Here is a 19,108-nt window from a genome sequence, read left to right as displayed (position 1 = left end):
ACTGGCTCTCACTTGATTATTAAATGGGTGTTAAGTACATGGAGATCATTATACTTTCTTCTTTAGTTTTATATATATTTGAAAATTTCCCTAATAAAAAAGTTAGTTTCTTTTGTAGTTGGCAGTAATAAAAGACAGAACAATTATTTATAATAAAAATTTGTGTGGATTTGAATGTATTTTCACTCTTCTGCAATTTTTGGTGTGGCTTTAATGCTGTTCATTTATGGTCTCAGAGTTAACTCCTTCCTTAAAGTTTTGAAAACTGAAATGCTGTACACAAGCAGATATCAAATCTCACCTCTTCGTGTGTCCTCAATAGATTTGAGACTGATGTTGGGTGAATGCAAGTTGGCAAATTTGTTGGAAAGCATTTGGTTTTAAACTGTTAATTTTTACTTAAAAGTTTGAGATCAGAGAAAGACTAGATGGAACTATGAAGGAAAAACCATATTTTACTGTGACAGAATTGAGAATTAGCTCCATTAAAGTTATTCCTTTGTGGGTGGACACTGTCTGTAGAATGCCCCCTTTAAAATAACACCTTTTACTTGGGAACAGTATCCAGAGTGTATCACTGTGCCTGGTGGATGGGTGGATTTGAGGGAGGTAGAGGGGTGGAGAGTTATGACATAGCAGGAAAAAAGAGTCCATAGAGTATGAGCCCTTAAAACATGCCCACTCAACGTGCACAGAGCCAAACAGATACTGGGTAGGGTTAGTGAAGATGTGACGCTTGAGAGCTAAGTCTGTCACCTGTCAGAATACTCAAATGGGGAATGCTGAATAGTCAGGAGCATGATCTGACCCCTGATCACTGAGGGAGAAAGCAGCTGACAGAGTAACTGAATGACCAACGGGAGAAGTAATAGGGCCCTAAGTAAAGTTCCCCCAAATTCACAGTTGGGTGTACTGGGAGGTGAGGTACAATCTTTGGTATGGAGGGATTGTTTTAGGAGCCATGATTTAAGAAAACATAAAGAAGAAAGAGAAGATAGGAAAATCAGCTGTTAAAATTCTAAGGTACTATACTGACTACAATTTTCAAATCTTCTTTTTAAAAAATCAGGAACTACTTTACAATTTTCTAATATTCTGAGATCTTTAAAGATTGAAACACCAGAGCAGTCTAGGGTCCTTCTGGTGATCTTTTGGACATATCCTTTCATCTAATTTTTCATTTACCAATATTTATTAAGTGACCACTAGATGCTAGTCATGTAGGTATAGGGCTAGAGCAATACTGAGAAATACATTAGTTAAAAATTCAATATTTGTGTATAAATCTTGACTAATTATTGAGACCGTTTATTCTGGGAGTGACAAAGATAGCACTAGCATGAAGCTGGCATGGATTTTTCCTCCTGAAGAAAGGAAAAAAATAATAAAGAGATCATAGGTAAAATGAAATCAACTTAATTTTGGCAAAAAATAATTTCTCTGAATAATAAATAGGGTAATAATTAAAATCACATATGAATCAAATAATTTTTATAAAAAGCAGAATGCAAAATTGACATTTTCATAATCCTTATTATGATATAAATGAATAATTAACTCACCAACAAGAGGTAAGACATAAATTAGAAACAAAACTTTCGTTTGACTAAAAAACATGGAAACTTTGATTCTTTGCAAGTTATTCTGATGCGATCTTATTTTATAACTCTAAAAGTGTAATATTAAATAAGCTATAATCAACATTTGATAATTAAACAAAAGATTGAGTATTTATGTGTATCAGCTACGACATTTACACATAGCTTAGTGTATACAGGTAATAGGTCCCAAATCAATATGTGATGAACGAATGAATAAAGGTCAACATCCATAACAAATGACCAAATCTTCCTTCCCATATTATTAAATGTTAATTTAATTATTGAAAGCTTACTGAAGATAATCAGGAACTATTATTTAGTGAAATGGGAGATAAGCATTGCTTTTTGAAATCTTTATTTCCCCTTTATTTTCATGCTAATTAATTAAATAATACATTTAAGTAGTTACCATCTGTGTTTTTGTATCCTGTTTCTTTAAAGAGAAAATTCTGAAAAAATAAAAACAAAGACCCTGGGGCGCCTGGGTGGCTCAGTGGTTAAGCATCTGCCTTCAGTTCAGGTCGTGATCCCGGCGTTCTGGGATCGAGCCCCACATCAGGCTCTTCTGCTGCGAGCCTGCTTCTTCCTCTCCCACTCCCCCTGCTTGTGTTCCCTCTCTCGCTGGCTGTCTCTATCTCTGTCAAACGAATAAGTAAAATCTTTAAAAACAAAACAAAACAAAACAAAAACAAAAAAACACACAAAGACCCTATGACAAGAAGGAAGAGAGATTCAAAACGAAGTTTTGTTATTCTGTCGCGACACACACGCTGCCCAGGACCAAGCTCACTGCGCTGCAGGGCCGGGAATGGCGTCTTGAGTCCACGCCAGCCTCTGGGTATTAGTTGTCCTGGGCTTTATCCTCATATTAGTCATTCAATGAGCTTCTATGAGCCACTTTATTTATGTCTAAATGTTCCATCCATTTCAAAAGTTTGGTAATGCAGAAATTATTTACCAAGAATTCTGAGATTTTCAAATTCAGGTGCCCAACAAATGCAAAGTGCTCCATGGTCACGTCACAGTAAGGCAGTTTTGAGAAACTTTCTTTTTTTGGTCTCAATAAACCTAATTTCTTAGTGATCCCCCTACCAACTGTGCACCTTCCTTAACAAAAATTCTGAGTGCTAAGGGCAATGTGTTTTACGTTTGTTTTTGATTTTCTAATCTCCCCCTTTTTAGGGCGTTAACTATCTTTCTGAAATGGTACTTCATGGTCATTTATTTATTTTCTTTATAAGATCCAGGGAAAGCTCCTGAAACCAAACAAGGGACTATAAAAGTTCCGGCACAAGGTAAGCAATAAAACAGTTTAAACATTCTATTTCTTTCTTTCTTCTTTTTTTTTTTTTAAGTACGGAACACTTTATTGACAAAAAAGCAAAAGCTTGTTTATTGCAGAATAGCGCCATCTGCTGGGTTATTACAGAAAATATGGTTGCGTGAAAATACACATTTTGAGTATTTATTTTTTAGTTGGAGGAACCATGAAGGACCCAAGAATTAGTATGTTGACTTCAAGTTTCAGTCATTGAGCTTTTACTTATATTTCTAAAAATAAGCCATAGATAGATTGATAGATGATAGGTAGAAAGATTGATAGAGATATAAATAATATACAATTTTTCCAGTGTTTTCAGTTATACCTTGTAATTTGCATCATATTAGAAAAATTGTCAGAATGTTATTAAATTAATATTATTTCATCTATATTAAGACTGCAGAAATTGGGTTTCAGATATGACTACAAAGAAATCACCCTAGTTTGTATAAGCCATCTGAGAAAATCAGTTTCATCACTTACTAATATCTTTCGGTCATCAAAGTCGTTTCTTTAAGAGACCTTTAGAAAAATATTGATTATTTATTTCATTTATTTTTTAAAATTTATTTTAGGGAAAGAGAGAGAGAGAAGAGGGGCAGAGGGAAAGGGAGAGAGAGAAACTCACGCAGACTCCCCACTGAGCGTGGAGCCCAACTCAGGGCTCAATCCCAAGACCCTGAGATCATGACATGAGTTGAAACCAAGAGTTGGATGCTTAACTGACTGAACTACCCAGGCATCCCAAAATATTTATACTTTAAATCGTCATTTTTGGAAAAGTACTTCTTTAAAATAATTTTCCTACAAAGTTTTTTATTTTTTACTTTTAATTTTTTAAAGATTTTATTTATTTATTTCACAGAGAGCACAAGCAGGGAGAGCAGCATCTGAAATCACATTCTTTGAGAAAGCTATTCCAACTCCTGTGTATCTCCAAGTGAACAGAATAGAATATGATTGATATGACCCTTATTCTTAAACCATGAAAAGTAATTCGATGAAGGCATAAGGGAAGGACAGAAGTGCTCTGACTTTTGTCATCTATGAAAACGTCACAGATGACATTTAGGGAATAAAAGGTAAAATATTTAATAGAGGAAAATTTTTTTAGCTTTTTAAGTTTTTATTTTAATTCCAGTTAGTTAACATACAGTGTTAGTGTTATATTAGTTTCAGGAGTACAATATAGTGATTCAACACTTCTGTACAACACCCAAGATGACAAACGAGTGTGCTCCTAATCCCCATCACCTATTTAACCCATCCTGGCACTCCTCCCCTAACAGAACCTTTGCTTTCTTCCCTATGCTATATTATGCAACATCTAGCATTAAAGACATGCATTTAGATGGTGTTACATTTGTTTCTGGGCAGAAGACCCTTGTAGCAGACTCTTCAGCGTATAACATATAACATGGCTGCATTTACCCTGGACTCAACCGTATGCAGAATCATCGTATTAAATATTGGTAAAATGGGTTGACTGTCTTCCATTTGACTCAGTGATGCTATTTATAAGCACTGCATATACTAGGTGATTAGGAGCTATGATACCAATTTTTAATTTTCATTGAATCAGCAGGTTGTTCAAGAAAACAGATTCTTCTTTAGGAGAGTATAACAAATATTATGGGATGTAGAAGGCAGAACAAATATGATCACTTTGGGGGTTTTATTCATGAAAATGCAGCTCAGAGTCATTACCTCCAGCAAAGGGCTACCAGTTCAAAGAATCATTGTGGTTAATGTATATATGTTCTCATAAAAACACACTTGCCCTAGGACACTTCTGCTTTGATTGAGGCTTCTGAGAGCTTTAGTGGCTGTGGAACTACGACTCGAGACAGGATTTTAATGTTACTTCTGTGTCATATCAGAGGAATTCAAGGGGGAGGAAATTGCAGAGATATCTGGAAACTTGCTTCAAATTTGAGCTTGGGGCCGGGACTCTTCATTTTTACGTTCCAGCTAGGCTAGACAAGGCAGCCTCAGAAATTATTCTTTTGGAATCAAAGATTTATTGTTGAGTCATTAATACCCTAGAGTTTCAAAGTCTTGTTAGAAACATTCTTCTAAGGAAATTATATGAACGTGTTGATTAAACATAGTACACGAGGCAGGAGTTTGGGGCTGTTCACTAAAATGGCAATGACACATCAAAGCAGGGACACCAAGCAGGGATAAATATCACTTGTGCTGTGCACATCTTCCATGGGTCTTTCTTAGGTTTTATAATAGCACAGCCACATAATTAAATAATGCGTAGAAATAATTAATATTTGCATGTACTTCATTAGGAGACAGAGCTTGAACACCATTGGCAGTATTGCTCTAGCAAAGGCTGATATTTTGGAGTATAAAATGAAAAATTGATAGTGATACTTGCAGTGTGATAAAAGACTAGACTATATCTGTCCATTTATTTATTTATTTTTACTTTTGTGGCAAAGAAAATACCTAGACTCTAGTTTTATATAAGCTGTGTGCAGATGTGTGCGTATTTAACCCTATTATTATGATTTAGCACACTTTCTTTGGAAGTACATTTTAAAAAATTTTAACAGAGTTTTGAGACAGAGAAGAGTATGAAATAAATGACTCTATACAACAGATTACAATTTGGAGATCTAAGAAATTTAAATAATAACATAAATAGAATATCGTGTAGTGTTGAATTGAATTGTAGAGATAATAAATGTCATAGTTAAGACAAAGTGATTTTTAATAAGAGTTGGGGGTTGGGGGATTCCTCATGGGTGAAGATGACTTCATTTGGGCTTGGAGCATGACTAAAGAATAAACTGGCAGAGAAAAAAAGCATTGCTAGTGTAGATGGCTTAAATAAATAGTGATAATTCTGAAAGGCTATTGTCAGTATCAAGATAAGGGACAACCTCGACTATGATAGTTATCAATGACTTGGGGAAAATGCAACTAATATGGACATTTGGAAGAAATATTTGACAGAATATAAGGAATGAAACAAAGGAAAAATTTAAAATGGTGCTGAGCTTTTGGGCCTGGGTGAATAAGATGATTATAATTGTCAAAACTAAGTCCCACGGAAAGAAAGTGGCGTAAGGGGGGAGGTGAGGGTTCATTTTCGGGCAGGTGTATGTTGAGCAGATGGAGGGCCATCTAGGCAGTGAATTTTCTGTAGCCAGTAAAGACTTAGGTGGGTCTAGGTGAAGCCCCAGCGAGAAGATGCACATGGAAGTGCTTTGGTAATTGTAGCACAGACTAAACACCCAAAGTAGTCCTAGATGTTGGGTCTAAGCGGCCCGGCAAATTCTAACTCACTCAGGCAGGATTACCTTATGGGGATGTGCACGATCTTTGATTCAATTTCTGTGGTCTAAGACTTCTTGGAGTGGGTTCGGCTCCTGAATGAACTTTATACAGAACCAAGGGTCATCTTGCCTGGAGCAATCCCAAACTGACTGAGTGCCTCCCTGAAATGTTACAAGTTACAATTTGTATCCAGATTTAGACTCATGATCCAGGGTTAGATGAATTCTACCGCAGAGAAAGTCAAAATTCAAAGGTGATTAAAGTGTGCTGTGCCTTCTCTCTGTGTAAAGATGGCATACATTTGCTAAAAGGAGGGTGGACTTGTCATTGCCCCTCGCTGAAATGGGACATTTTAAACACTACTGTCATAAATGCATATAATAAACTGGTGTATAATTTCTTAGTAGCTAGGCACAGATAATTTATGAAATATCACCTCCATTTTTGGCATAGACCTAGAGATGTTTGTGGTTTTCTCAGATGTAACTATTTCTAACCTAAAATGAACTTATACTAAACACATACTGTACTTATTTATTTAACTTATCTATGTAAAAAATATATTTTTAATTCTTTTTTTTTTTTGGTTTTATGCTTATATCTGAGTTTTTTAAAAAAACTTCACATAACATAATATTTTCTGGTTATTCTCTTATTGCAGAATTTGGATGGATATATTTGTGCATAGATAACAACTCAATTTATGAATACATGGACTACAGTCTCATATTCCCAGGAGTATTCTGAAGAACGATCACTTAATATGTTTTAACACTATTTTATTTTATTTCAGCAGCAGCTAAAAAAGATGAAAAGAAGGAAGGTATGTTTAATGCAAAAATTGCACTATGCCTTTTGTGTAAACAATTTACCAAAATCCAGAGTTGGGTTTTGCTTGCCATCTCGCCTGTGTTTCCTTTGGATAACTGGATCTATATTATGCAGACATGTCTCATGAATGTATTTTTCTCCCTTACTTCATATAAAAGGGTGCACTGCTTTTTAAAAAACAATTATAAATCTTGTCTTTTCAAGATCTAGGGGAAAAAACATAACCTCTCAAAATCCCAGATCTTCCATTCCATTAGAAGTTTTACCAAATTTCAAAAGTGTGAAAGATATAGACTGTGTTTCTCTACTAACTACTTACATCTCTGACACCGACCAGCATCTGATGCTACTTTGTTCTGTTAAGTTGCAAATAACAAATAAACCATAGTGCATCCCCTGCATACCATCTCCTTTTGTCAGAATGTCCTGAGATGGAGTAAAATATTCCTTTCTGTCAAAGAAAATATGCACTCAAAGGGATGTAACAGGTAAGGAAGACTTTATTAAAGACTATTGCAATAGATCTCAAGTCCATCGCAATATAAGCAAAATCCAACACCAGTGAAACAGAAAAGCTGAGAATTTTTAAGCTCTGAGATGAGCTAGTGGAAGGTATTGGAGGACATTGGGCGGTTGGGGTGTGGGGTGGTCGTCATTGTGATTAGGCCATCTGTGTTTATTAATTGCTGCTTATCGAAGTTAGGCTCCTACCCTCCCATAGAGACTGGGATATAGGAGCACTATATCTGTTGATGATTACATTTCAAAAGGATGTCTCCTAGGTCCTGAGAAAGATATTTCTGGTTGTAGCAGATTTATATCTCAAAAGAACAGAGAAAGAATTTACAGTTGCAAGTTTTGTAAAGTAAATGTACTAATACAAGGGAGGTTGTGGGCCTATAATCAGGAAGACACCTGTCTAAAATTTCATCAAGCTAAGAGGAATATTAAGACCATCTTAGTCATTGTGATTCTATTTAGAGAGATGTTTCTTCTGTACCCTGACAATACTCAGACAAGGTCTAGATATCACCACTGTTTATTAATCTAGGCTTATTTTCTTAGTAAAAATAGTGTGAAGATATAAGCAATCATTTCTAACTCTGACAATGACAATAATATTCTAATTAGTGTTCATACAATCTGAGAAAAATAGAAAGCAAGTGTTATATTTTATATTTAGTATCATCAGAATTTTACATAATTGTAGCAGCTTGGGACTCACATTCTACTTCTATTAAACAGGAATCTAAGAGTCCATAGATAGAAGACAGAAAAAAATATTTTAGCTGGCCATTCTTTGTTCAGTGAGAGCAAAACCATGATATCATAATAAAGCCAACTAAGACACATTAGTGTGTTTATTTCCCCATGTATGCATAACAAATCTTTAGGTGTATTCTGGAACTTACATCATTTACATGATCAATACTGTGGTGAGGATACAGAGACGTTACAAGAAAAAAGAAGTTGCAAGTCCTTGGCACAGTTTTTGATATAGACAGTCCTCAAAAGTGTTCATCTTTCCCCACCATTCCTTCTTAGGAATAAAGAACAATTTACCATTTGATTTAGGAAAAAGAGTAATATGAACAGTTATTTTTCCATTCATTAGTAATCAAACCAAAGTATTAGAAGACTTTTGGGTATATGAAACAATAGTCAAATTACAAACTGCATCGCTTTAGGCTTTATATCTGGGTTTTTTTTTTTTTTTCTCATTGCTATGCTTCCAGGGTTTTTTGTTCTATTTTTCCTGGATTAGATGCCTCATTTTCTTTTTCTTTTTTTGAGAGATTGTTTATAATCATTATATAATACTTCGAAGAGCCTGGAGAGCTTGGGCAGAGCTTTGCCATAGAGAGTCAAGCGATCCAGTGTCCACCACCAGCTGTAAAATGTATAAAACATATACCCTTATTTATTTTTATTATAATATTATTATTATTATTATTATTTCCAAAGAGTTTCATAGATTATCTCTTATCTTTTATTTGGAAAAATTTTGTATTTGTGAAGATTATGCTGTTTAAGAAAAAAGACAGCTATCTAGAATAATTTTCATTGTTTCCAGCGTATAAAGGAGAACAGACTCAATGTCCTGCTATTCTAGGCAGTCATTTGATTTTGTTTCATGAGTTTCTATTTCCCTTTCTCCTGTTGAGCAGAGCAGAGAGATATACGGACATGAGTCTTGGCTCTTGCTTTTCCATAGAGGCTTCCTGCCTCTGTCGGAAATATGTCTATTCAAATAAGAATGTTTAATACAAATTACCAGATACAATTTGGATTTTCAACATTTTCTTTTATACAAAGTTTATTTCTACTCACATTCAAACTCTTGGGGTACAGTTCAAAGATACTAATGGTTGACAACTTTCCTGGAAGAGAAAAAAATCAGGAGGGCTTTACGGCTTAACTAGAACGCCCTGGGAAGTTCTTTTCTTAGTGAATTTTAAAATGCAGAAACAAAAGTACATAGCAGTTTCCTTATTATCAAAGATGATCTGTGCACCAAGGATCAAAGGGCTTCCTACATAGTAAACTCTGAAGATTTGCTTTTCATGTTAAGATCTTATTCCCTGTGTCCCATCAAGTCCTTTTCAGAAACCTTAACAAGAGAGACCCTTGGTTCCACTGAGCTTTGCCCATCAGTTTTGTTGTTCTTACCATAGCTTAGCTTAAGGGGAGGGACATTTTTGAATATTCAACTGGGTTCCCTTTATAGGCCTTTTTCTACTGAAATTTCCCGTGTGCCAGTCTTTCTCCCCCATATAGGCACTTTACTCATCATCTGTCAACACACATTCTTTCTAACTTTCCATTAGTTTCAAAGTCCCATCAAATTTTGTTTTTCTCTATAAAATATGCTTATTCTTTATTTTTTCTTATGTAATTGCCCCACTCTCTTTGTAGACGCAGAGACACAAATTCTGGCATAAGCTTCAACCTCTGTCTCCCCTTTGCCCCTAGCATTTAGTCTTCTAGAATTTTTAATTTGGCTGAACTCTCTTTTGTTTAATCTTTCCTAAAATAATTAGAAAGGCTAATCTTCATTCACAGCTCCCGGTCCTCTAGCTCTCACCTCACATTGCCCTTTGTGTCCTCACCTTGGTTTTCTAACTTCTCATGTGAACCAGGGCAACAATCTCTGAAATCAGACGTTCTCAAAATGTCAAGGACTCCTGAGGGTCTCTGAGACCCTGTCAGCGGTTCTTCAAGGTCAAAACTATTTTTGTAAAAATATGAAGTCATCGTTTGCCTGGTTCATTGTCATCCTCCCATGAGTGTGCACTGGAGTTTTCCAGAGGCTACATAATTTGCGATATTGCAACAGATTGAATACTTAAGCAGATATGCAAATCCAACTGTCTTCTCATTAAGCTAGACATTAATGAGATTCACAAAGTCACTCATCGCACCATTTTTTCTGTATTGGAAAATATATTTGTCATAAAAATATATCATTTATGTTAACATGTATCAGGTTTATTCTTTTTAAATAAATGCATAAGCAAATTTATATTTTAAATTTTTCTCAACTTTAATTTTTAAAATTATAAACATCAATGGATAGAAACTACATAAATAAAAGCTGTTTGGGGTTTTTTAAAATTGTAAAGAATTAAAGGATTCCTGAGATGAAAAAGTTTGAGACTCTCTAACCTAAATAATAATCCTACCTATAATATTTTCTCTAAATAGGGTCCTTCAAAATATTGAACTGGCTTCAAAAAACTTCTTGTATTGTTACCTGTTTAAAATATTCAGTGGCTCCACAGCAACCACAGATATAGTCTACAGGCCTTAACCTGTAATCCAATCCCCACAGTCTGTTTCCTGACCTCCTGTCACGTACACATCTAGGCAAAGACAAAACCAAGGCCTGAATAATTCTACCAGTCAAGCTACAATGAGCCCTTTTGAGATACAGACAATTCATTACCTCCATGGTCAGTAGAAGGAAGAGTAGCTGAAGGTGCCAGCACTTCATGGTTCTTGTCCTACATACCAAAAAACAATGACACCCAAAGAAAAGAGGCCAGATAATGCAACACAAGTTAGGGACATTTCCGTGTTGAGGAGCCAATTCTAGACTACAGAGAAATGGTTTCATGGTCTGCAACTCTATTTCAAAGTGTTCTAGGCAGGAGAACTAGGCAGGAGAACTCAGGAGGTGATAAGAAACTGTCTCATGATAGCCTCCCATCCTCCTATGTTTTGGAAGGATCAAAAGGCATTCTGCTGAGACTCACATTAGCTGTGGTTTAGGACAGCAAGGCCAATATGGATATGTGCTAGGCCACCATGACACCGTGCTGGAGCCTTTACCTATACTTCTACCCACTTTCTTCCTGTGTGTATCACATACTTCATCCATATCAAGCCATTCTCGATTTTACACATGCAACTTGCTGTCTTGCCTTTGTTCCTGCTGTTACCATAATAGAGCTTATCCTTTCCTTTTCCTTCTATGAATATTCAGTGTTTTTAGGGCTCAAGAGAAACTCTCCTTCCTCTACGACATCTGTCTGACCCTCTTAATTAAATATACTTTCTTTTTCATTTATAATCTCCCATCAGAATTTATCTATACGTCCCTACCATTGCTTATTTTTTCTTGCCACCTTGTACTTATATTACTGATATTCATTTTCCCTCTACTCTAATTGACTTTGAAACTTTTGATTAAAGGGACCATGTCTAATTCAATTTTATCCCCTATGAGGACTATCACATTTCCTCGGTTTGCACATTGCTTAACAAATATTTATTCTGTGAATGAATCAACAATATCTAGGACTCTTAAGATCGATATAATATCCACAAGAAATATGAGCAGGTACTCAATTTTCCACATTCCAATCAAGGAAGAATTTATTATTGTCATTATTATTGGAAGTTATATTCCAGCGACCTCTTTAGGTTTGAGAAATCATAGCCAGACACTGACAGTTTCATCGTAGGTGTATTTTGACCACTAGCTGCTACTTGGGTTGCACTGGCAGATCTAGGTAGATCCCATTCATTTAAACTTAGCTTCATCTATGAATTCTTAGGGGCTGGAAAGCCTTTGAGTTTTGCAACACAGTTATCTTCTGAAGGATGCATTTCCATTGAGAATGAGCCAGATTAGATTTATCATTTGCTGTAGCTAGAACAAGAACAAGTCAGTTGAACGCATGTGTGAATTAGGGCTTCAGAATTGAGGTCTGAAGAGAAATTATGCTAAAAAACAAAGCAAAATATCTGTTATTGTAACTGAATAAAGATGTCAGTGGGGCAACTTATACAAGGAAATGGAGTACTTTATCGAGAGTTATTTTTTCCCTTCCATACAACCGGTATTTCATTTTTCTCTGGCATCACTTAGGACTATAATACACCATACCTGATCCAGTAGTCCCTCTTTATCCACGGTGTCATTTTTGGCACCTTCAGTGACCCGAGGTCAACCACCACCTGGAAGCAAATGGCCCTCCTTCTGACACATGGTTAGAAGGTCTAAAGTAGCCTAACATTAGTCATAATGCCTCTGTCATTCACCCCACTTTATCTCATCACACAGGCATTTATTTTATCATTTCACATCATCACAAGAAGGGTGACTACAGTACCATAAGATATTTTGAGATAGACCATATTCACATGACTTTTATTATAGTACGTTGTTTTAATTTTTCTATTTTATAATTATTTATTATTACTAATCTCTTTCTGTGCCTAAATTATAAATTAAACTTTATCATAGGTATGCATGTATAGGAAAAAACATAGTATATACAGGGTTTGGTTTCAGGCATCCACTGGGGGTCTTGGAACATATCCGCCCCCACCCCCGCCCCGGGATGAGGGAAACTACTGTGCATTGCTAAAGATGATGAATGATGAGTTGAACAGATTGCGAACACATCACTTCTTTTAAATCACAGCTGCTGTGAGCTTCAATGTTCTTAATAAAAGACTGTTGTTCAGATTATTGGGCATATGGTCTTTAGGGAAGCATATTCACCGAGTAAGCCTTTATAATATTTCTAAGCCATTTCAGCATAGTGCTGAGAGGGTATAATGAAGTTTAATAGCCTGAGTGTTAATGGCTAGTACTAATAGCTTTTCAGGGTCAGTAGATGATCTTTCAGTTCTAAGCATTATGTTTTTTGTTGCTCAGGTATTTTACTTGTGTAAGTCTGCTGCTCTGTTGACTTCAACCCAAAGACATGATTTTATAATGACATTTTAAGTTAATTTCACTAGAGCTCCCATTTTTAGAAAACATGTATTGAATTTTTAAAACCTACTTGATGAGAACATGGCTTGTTATTTTTTTACATTTCTTGTTCATGAAATGGTCTACTTTATCTTAATAAGCTCTATCTTTTACCTGATCCTGGACTTCACATTTTTTATTCTTTCATTTTAATGCAACTGATACCTGGTACATTATATTACCAATTCCTTTTTTTCCCTTCAAATATTTTATTTATTTATTTATTTGAGAGAGAACACAAGCAGGGGGATAGGCAGGCAGAGGGTGAGGGAGAAGACTTTCTGCTGAGCAAGGAGCCCAGTGCGGGACTCAGTCCCAGGACCCTGGGATCATGACCTGAGCCACAGGCAGATGTTTAACGGACTGAGCCCCAGGCACTCCTGTATTACCAATCCTTATTATGAGGGAGAAGGAAAGCAGATTAAAACAACAGACATTTCACAGATACACATACTGTATTCAGCTTTCCATATCTACCTCACGCCAGCATCTAGTCGAGAAGAGAGATGTGGGGGTGGAAATAGTCTTCTCCTTACCCACCACATTTTATCTTCTGTCTGTCCCACCAGTCTTCCCAAGCTTTATTTTCAGTTGTATTCCTGAATGGCCATGTACTCATCATAATCTTCCTGTGTTTTCCATATTGGCTGTGCACTAGGAGAGTAACATGACCTTTTGGGCAGGCAGAAATCCTACTTCAGTGTACTGGAGCCAAGCGAATTGAACATTACAAAGATTGTTGAACTTCCTACTTCATCATTGCAGCTGTCGTGCTATAAGAATCCGGGTCTGCATTGTTAATTAAGACATATGAACAAGAGGATATTTATCATATTCTTGTATGAAATTGTTTTATATCATATTTTTCTGTATATTTGCATTACTTGCTTATCTGTTTAAGGTAATTACTCATGAAGGAAAAATTGCTTGCCAAGCACATTTTAGACAGCAAATTTAGCCTATTCAGTTATAGTTCCAGATGAGAAACTAAATATCAAGAAAAATATTTTTTTGGATGGCAGGAAGGATATTAAGAGCAGTCTAGTCTAATATGCTTTTTACAGTGCCACGTTGGACATAATAACACTTAATAAATGTTGGGTGAATAAGTTTCGTTCCAAGAATTTATTATTTTTCAAAATAAGGTTTGTTTTTCCCTTACACATGATATGTACTCCTATTACAGAAAAATTAGAAATTCACAGAGAAGACATTGCAAAAATATCACTTGAATGACTGTATTTTTCTATTACGTGGGTGTCTATGAATTCTTTAACAATTCCACTGCTGTTCAGAAGGTACTATTTAACAATGCCGTTATTTAGACATGTGAAACAATGTCATGAAAAAAGCTTCTTCCTATATATATTTTTATGATAATTTAGCATTTTTCTCTTTGGATTTCTAGTAGTGGACTTACTATATTAAAAAGCATTTTAATGATTTTCTCAAGATTCTTTCTCAAGTTGCTTTCCTCAAATGTGTTTCTAACTGCTCTTTCTGTGGAAGTAAGGTTGTGCTTCTACCTCACTGTTACTGGCACTGGTTATCATTTTTTCGTAAAACCACTCAGTTGATCATCTAACTGCCTTTTGTGAATAAACTCCCATGGTCATCTTCAAATATTTTAGCTCTATTACTTCATTATGAAAGTAAAATCACGGTACCAACCACTTCCCCCCTATAAGGCACACAAATCCTCCAAGCATATAATTATCAGCCAGAAAACAATTTATCTACCTTTTGCAATTACCAATTTATAGTAAATGATTACAATTATAATTTCAGTAATATCCAGAAAATTTCAAAGTTAAGTTACAAAAGATGTAAAGGAAAAACCGCAGAAGATGAATAAAATATTTCTGAGCAGAAACTTAAGATGCCTCTATTCTAAAATAAATGGGGTCAAAAACCTCTCATTTTATTTTCAAGTGATAGGAACAGAAAATTGCATGACCTAAATACTAAAAAATAATAAAATTTTCAGATCTAGGCTGAGAACCCAAAAGACTATAAATAAAATAGATGTCTGCTGACCCCTGAATACATATTACTCCATAGCAGCTACTAAGTATAATGCATTAATCAGTAACCTGTTTTTTTTCCCATTACAATAGAAATGATTAAATATTTGTAATTGTAAATATATTGATTATTCAGAGAGTGCAAAGCAGGTGATCTGGGTGGCTTTAGACTGAGCAAATGAAGAAACCGCAGACTAAATTCACAGGCTTCAGCCCATCTTTATGGAAGCAGACCATATATTGGCTCAGCTTGACTTTCTATTAAAAGGTTATTAGCTTTGTGACTAACATAATATAATAAAAAATCATTATAAAAAAAAGGTTATTAGCTTTGATAGGCACAATCTAATCTCTGTGCAAACTGTATGTGGATATTTTCTTTCATCTCTGTCCTTTTTTGTAGTCTTTCTATTTCAGAAAATTTCTTATGTACTGCCTCACTCTAACACTCATCTTCTCAAAAACTATTCTAGAAATACATTATGTGATCAGTACACTTTATTGAAGATTATTTCAGAGTATTTGGCATTTTATTGTAAACTAATCAGTTGTTGATTTATGATATCTGCTTTATCAATAATTTATCTTTGTGTTTTCAGATTCTAAGAAAACAAAAGCACCCGTAGAAGGTATTGGAAATATTTTCCTTTTCTGTCTTATATTTGATGAATCCCAAATTGTATTTCTTCTTAAAGGATTATTGAAGAAGAAAAAACAATATATGGGACAGGGGAGAGAAAGAAAGAAAAAGAGAGAGAGAGAATATGATGGAAAGAGTCAAATCTTTACCGACAATATTGCTATGAGATATATTTAGCAAAATAAAAAATAAATATTGCATATGTTAACTTTCACAATAATTGTTTTCAAAGAAATGTTTGCTTGACAAGAAATTGAACCATGTTCAGTATCAAGCATTTATTTTACTAGAAAGCATAAATTCAATTAATCTTGGATACATCAGCATCAATTAGGAACTGAATTGTTCCTTTAAGTCTTGAATAGAATCATAACTCATCTGGCAAGGATACCTGTTTCTTTTGTATTTGCTTATATGTGATTATGTGTTCACCTGTGTTTAAGAAGACTGGAAGGTATAATCATTGCAAATGGTTAAACAGTATAATCTTAGGTTGATTCATTGTCAATGTTTTGCACTCAAATTATGGAAACACCTACAGTAGTAATCGGCAATACCTCAAAGCAACACTGAAATTTGAGGAGAGAGAATGGGGGAAGGGGTTGGAAAAATTACAGTCTAGTCAACATGTTGGGGAACTAATTTTATCTTTGAAGGTTTTAAAAACATAAGAGCAATTTTTTTTTCATTTGTTTGTTTTGTTTTCTTTCAACAGAACACCCCAAGGGAAAAAGTAAGGAAATGCATGCAAAGTATATTTGTGTATATGTTTTTTTCTCTTTACAACTATTATTGGCCTGCTGGTATATGTAGACTTGCATTTTTGAATATCTCTTTTTTATATTTTATGCATGTGAGCTCTACTTGTTTTGTTAGAATGAAAAAATACACATAAGAAGTAGGAAGATCGGTAGGAGAAGAAAAGGAAGAAGAAAGGGGGGGGTAAACAGAAGGAGGAATGAACCATGAGAGACTATGGACTCTGGGAAACAAACTGAGGGCTTCAGAGGGGAGGGGAGTGGGGAATTGGGATAGGCCGGTGATGGGTATTAAGGAGGGCATGTATTGCATGGTGCACTGGGTGTTATACGCAAGTAATGAATCATGGAACTTTACATCAAAAACTAGGGATGTACTGTATGGTGACTAACATAATATAATAAAAAATTATTATAAAAAAAACGCAACCTGAGGGTCAGAGGGACTGAAAACCATGGCAGTCATCCTTAAAGTCCTTTTCCAAATTCGTATAATCATCTAATAATATTATCCACAGCCTCATAACCAAAAATGCTACTTCATTTCATTCCCCAAAACTGTTCATGTAAATCTAGTCCTTGTAATCTGGTTTGTTCTCAGTCCTTAAAAAAGACCAAATAGAAGTTCTTTTTCAGGCTGGTTTCATAACCACTTTTCCATTATCTTTCTTCTTGTAATCCATAAATATTTTGGCATGTTCATATGATATGTGACATTTCGTTCTTAATGTGATTTCCCCTGCAAGCACTATGAGTTCTGCGTAATAGCATTGCTTGGAATCCATACCTTAGGCAGCATCCACTGTTGCTTTAACATTGTGTTAAAGCTGTTTGCTAACAGTAAAGCTAGATGCCTTGAGGTTGTATCTTTTGCAAATACATGCTCTCCTCTGAAGAAATTAAGATATGGTGAACAAATGGAAACAAAAAACCCCCAACTTACCCCAACTCAATCAGCCATTAAAAATCATTACATTCCCAGAAACGCAGAGCTTTTAAGGAACCAAGTGATATTTTTTAAAAACTCTGTTTTAAAATATACACCACTTTTTGAAAATTCTATGTATGTTTTGGTCCTGCAAAAGGTTAGGACACTGAGGCATTCTATGTCATAAAAATGCTCTAAAATATTCTGTGGGATGAATCATGAAATTAGAGTACAACTCAGCCAGGGGGAGCAATCTATCTATAGAGAAGTATGTGTTCCTTCAGTTGCAGATTTATGTGCGTGCACAGCTGCTGATGGGGACTGGCTCACGGATACAGAAACACTCTATAAACCATTGCACCAGCAGGAAAATGGAGGACAACCGAGATGTGAAAAATGATGTTAAATTATAGATAGATAGATAGATAGATAGATAGATGATAGATAGATAGATAGATAGATAGATAGATAGATAGATATCCTTAAGGCCCTCACTTTATTGCAGGCTATATAATCGAAGAGATCTCACAGACACACAGCATCTCCTTGGCAATCTTTGGAGCACTGGTATACTTCATTTAAGAAAAAAATGCCTTCCCAGGCATTCATTTACATCCCAACTGCTTCCCTCATGGAGAAGTTCAGTGGATTGTGACTTGGGCAGTAATAGTGAAAAGAAAAAGAATTTTCCTCTAAACAGCTAATAATTCTTTTTAAATTAACTTATTTTCTCTTGTTTTTCATCTAGAGTTGCTTTTTTCTTTAAGATTTATTTATTTGAGAGAGAGCACGTGTACTCATATGCGGGGGGGGGGGCAGAGGGAAAGAAAGGGAAAAATAGAGTCCCCGCTGAGCGTGGGGGCTGACCTGGGGCTGGATCCCATGAGCCACAAGATCATAACCTGAGCTGAAACCAAGAGTGAGATGCTCAACTGACTGAGCCACCCAAATGACCCTAGACTTGCTTTTATTGTTATTGTTGTATCTTTGAATTTGTTGGATTTGGATTTTTGGCTTTAAGATCGCTTCATTCAATTATACATCGCCATCCCTACATTCTTATTTTGCTTCTACTTTTCTACTTGTCACAATTAAGAAGTTTTGGGGTTTTTTTAGCTTAAAATAAATCATGGTGGGGAAACAGGGTGAAGAGTACATGGGACCTTCAAATACATATTTTTGAAAATTCTTGTGAACTATAATTTTTTCAAAATAAAAAGTAAAAGAAAATCAATCATAGATATGATTTGGCAGTCCCTGTCGAATTAAAGGGTAACTTAATGTATATTTATTGAAGATAATTCAATAATGACATCCTGAATTATCCTACATAATAAGTGCTCTCAACAGCCTTTTCCTTCACATTGTTCCGAATTAGCACAGGTATTTTTTTTGTTTACATGATAGCTTTCTGATGTGATTGGAAGGCCCTTACTTTAGCTT

At 35.2% G+C, this 19,108-nt stretch overlaps 1 protein-coding gene across 1 annotated transcript in view; it reads left to right on the top strand.

Annotated features, from left to right (window-relative positions):
* The window catches only part of TRDN (triadin), a 276,837-nt gene that overhangs the window by 162,344 nt on the left and 95,385 nt on the right, over nt 1–19,108 (top strand). Inside the window, 4 exon segments of the mRNA XM_040627484.1 lie at nt 2,843–2,896; nt 7,010–7,039; nt 15,939–15,968; nt 16,695–16,712. Of these exon segments, the coding sequence (XP_040483418.1) occupies nt 2,843–2,896; nt 7,010–7,039; nt 15,939–15,968; nt 16,695–16,712 (132 nt within the window).

The sequence above is a fragment of the Ursus maritimus genome, unplaced genomic scaffold (assembly GCF_017311325.1).
Source record: "Ursus maritimus isolate PB19 unplaced genomic scaffold, ASM1731132v1 scaffold_13, whole genome shotgun sequence".
Lineage (NCBI taxonomy): Eukaryota > Metazoa > Chordata > Mammalia > Carnivora > Ursidae > Ursus > Ursus maritimus.
Note: the sequence above shows the minus strand (reverse complement) of the source record. Positions and strands in the feature narration are given on the sequence as shown.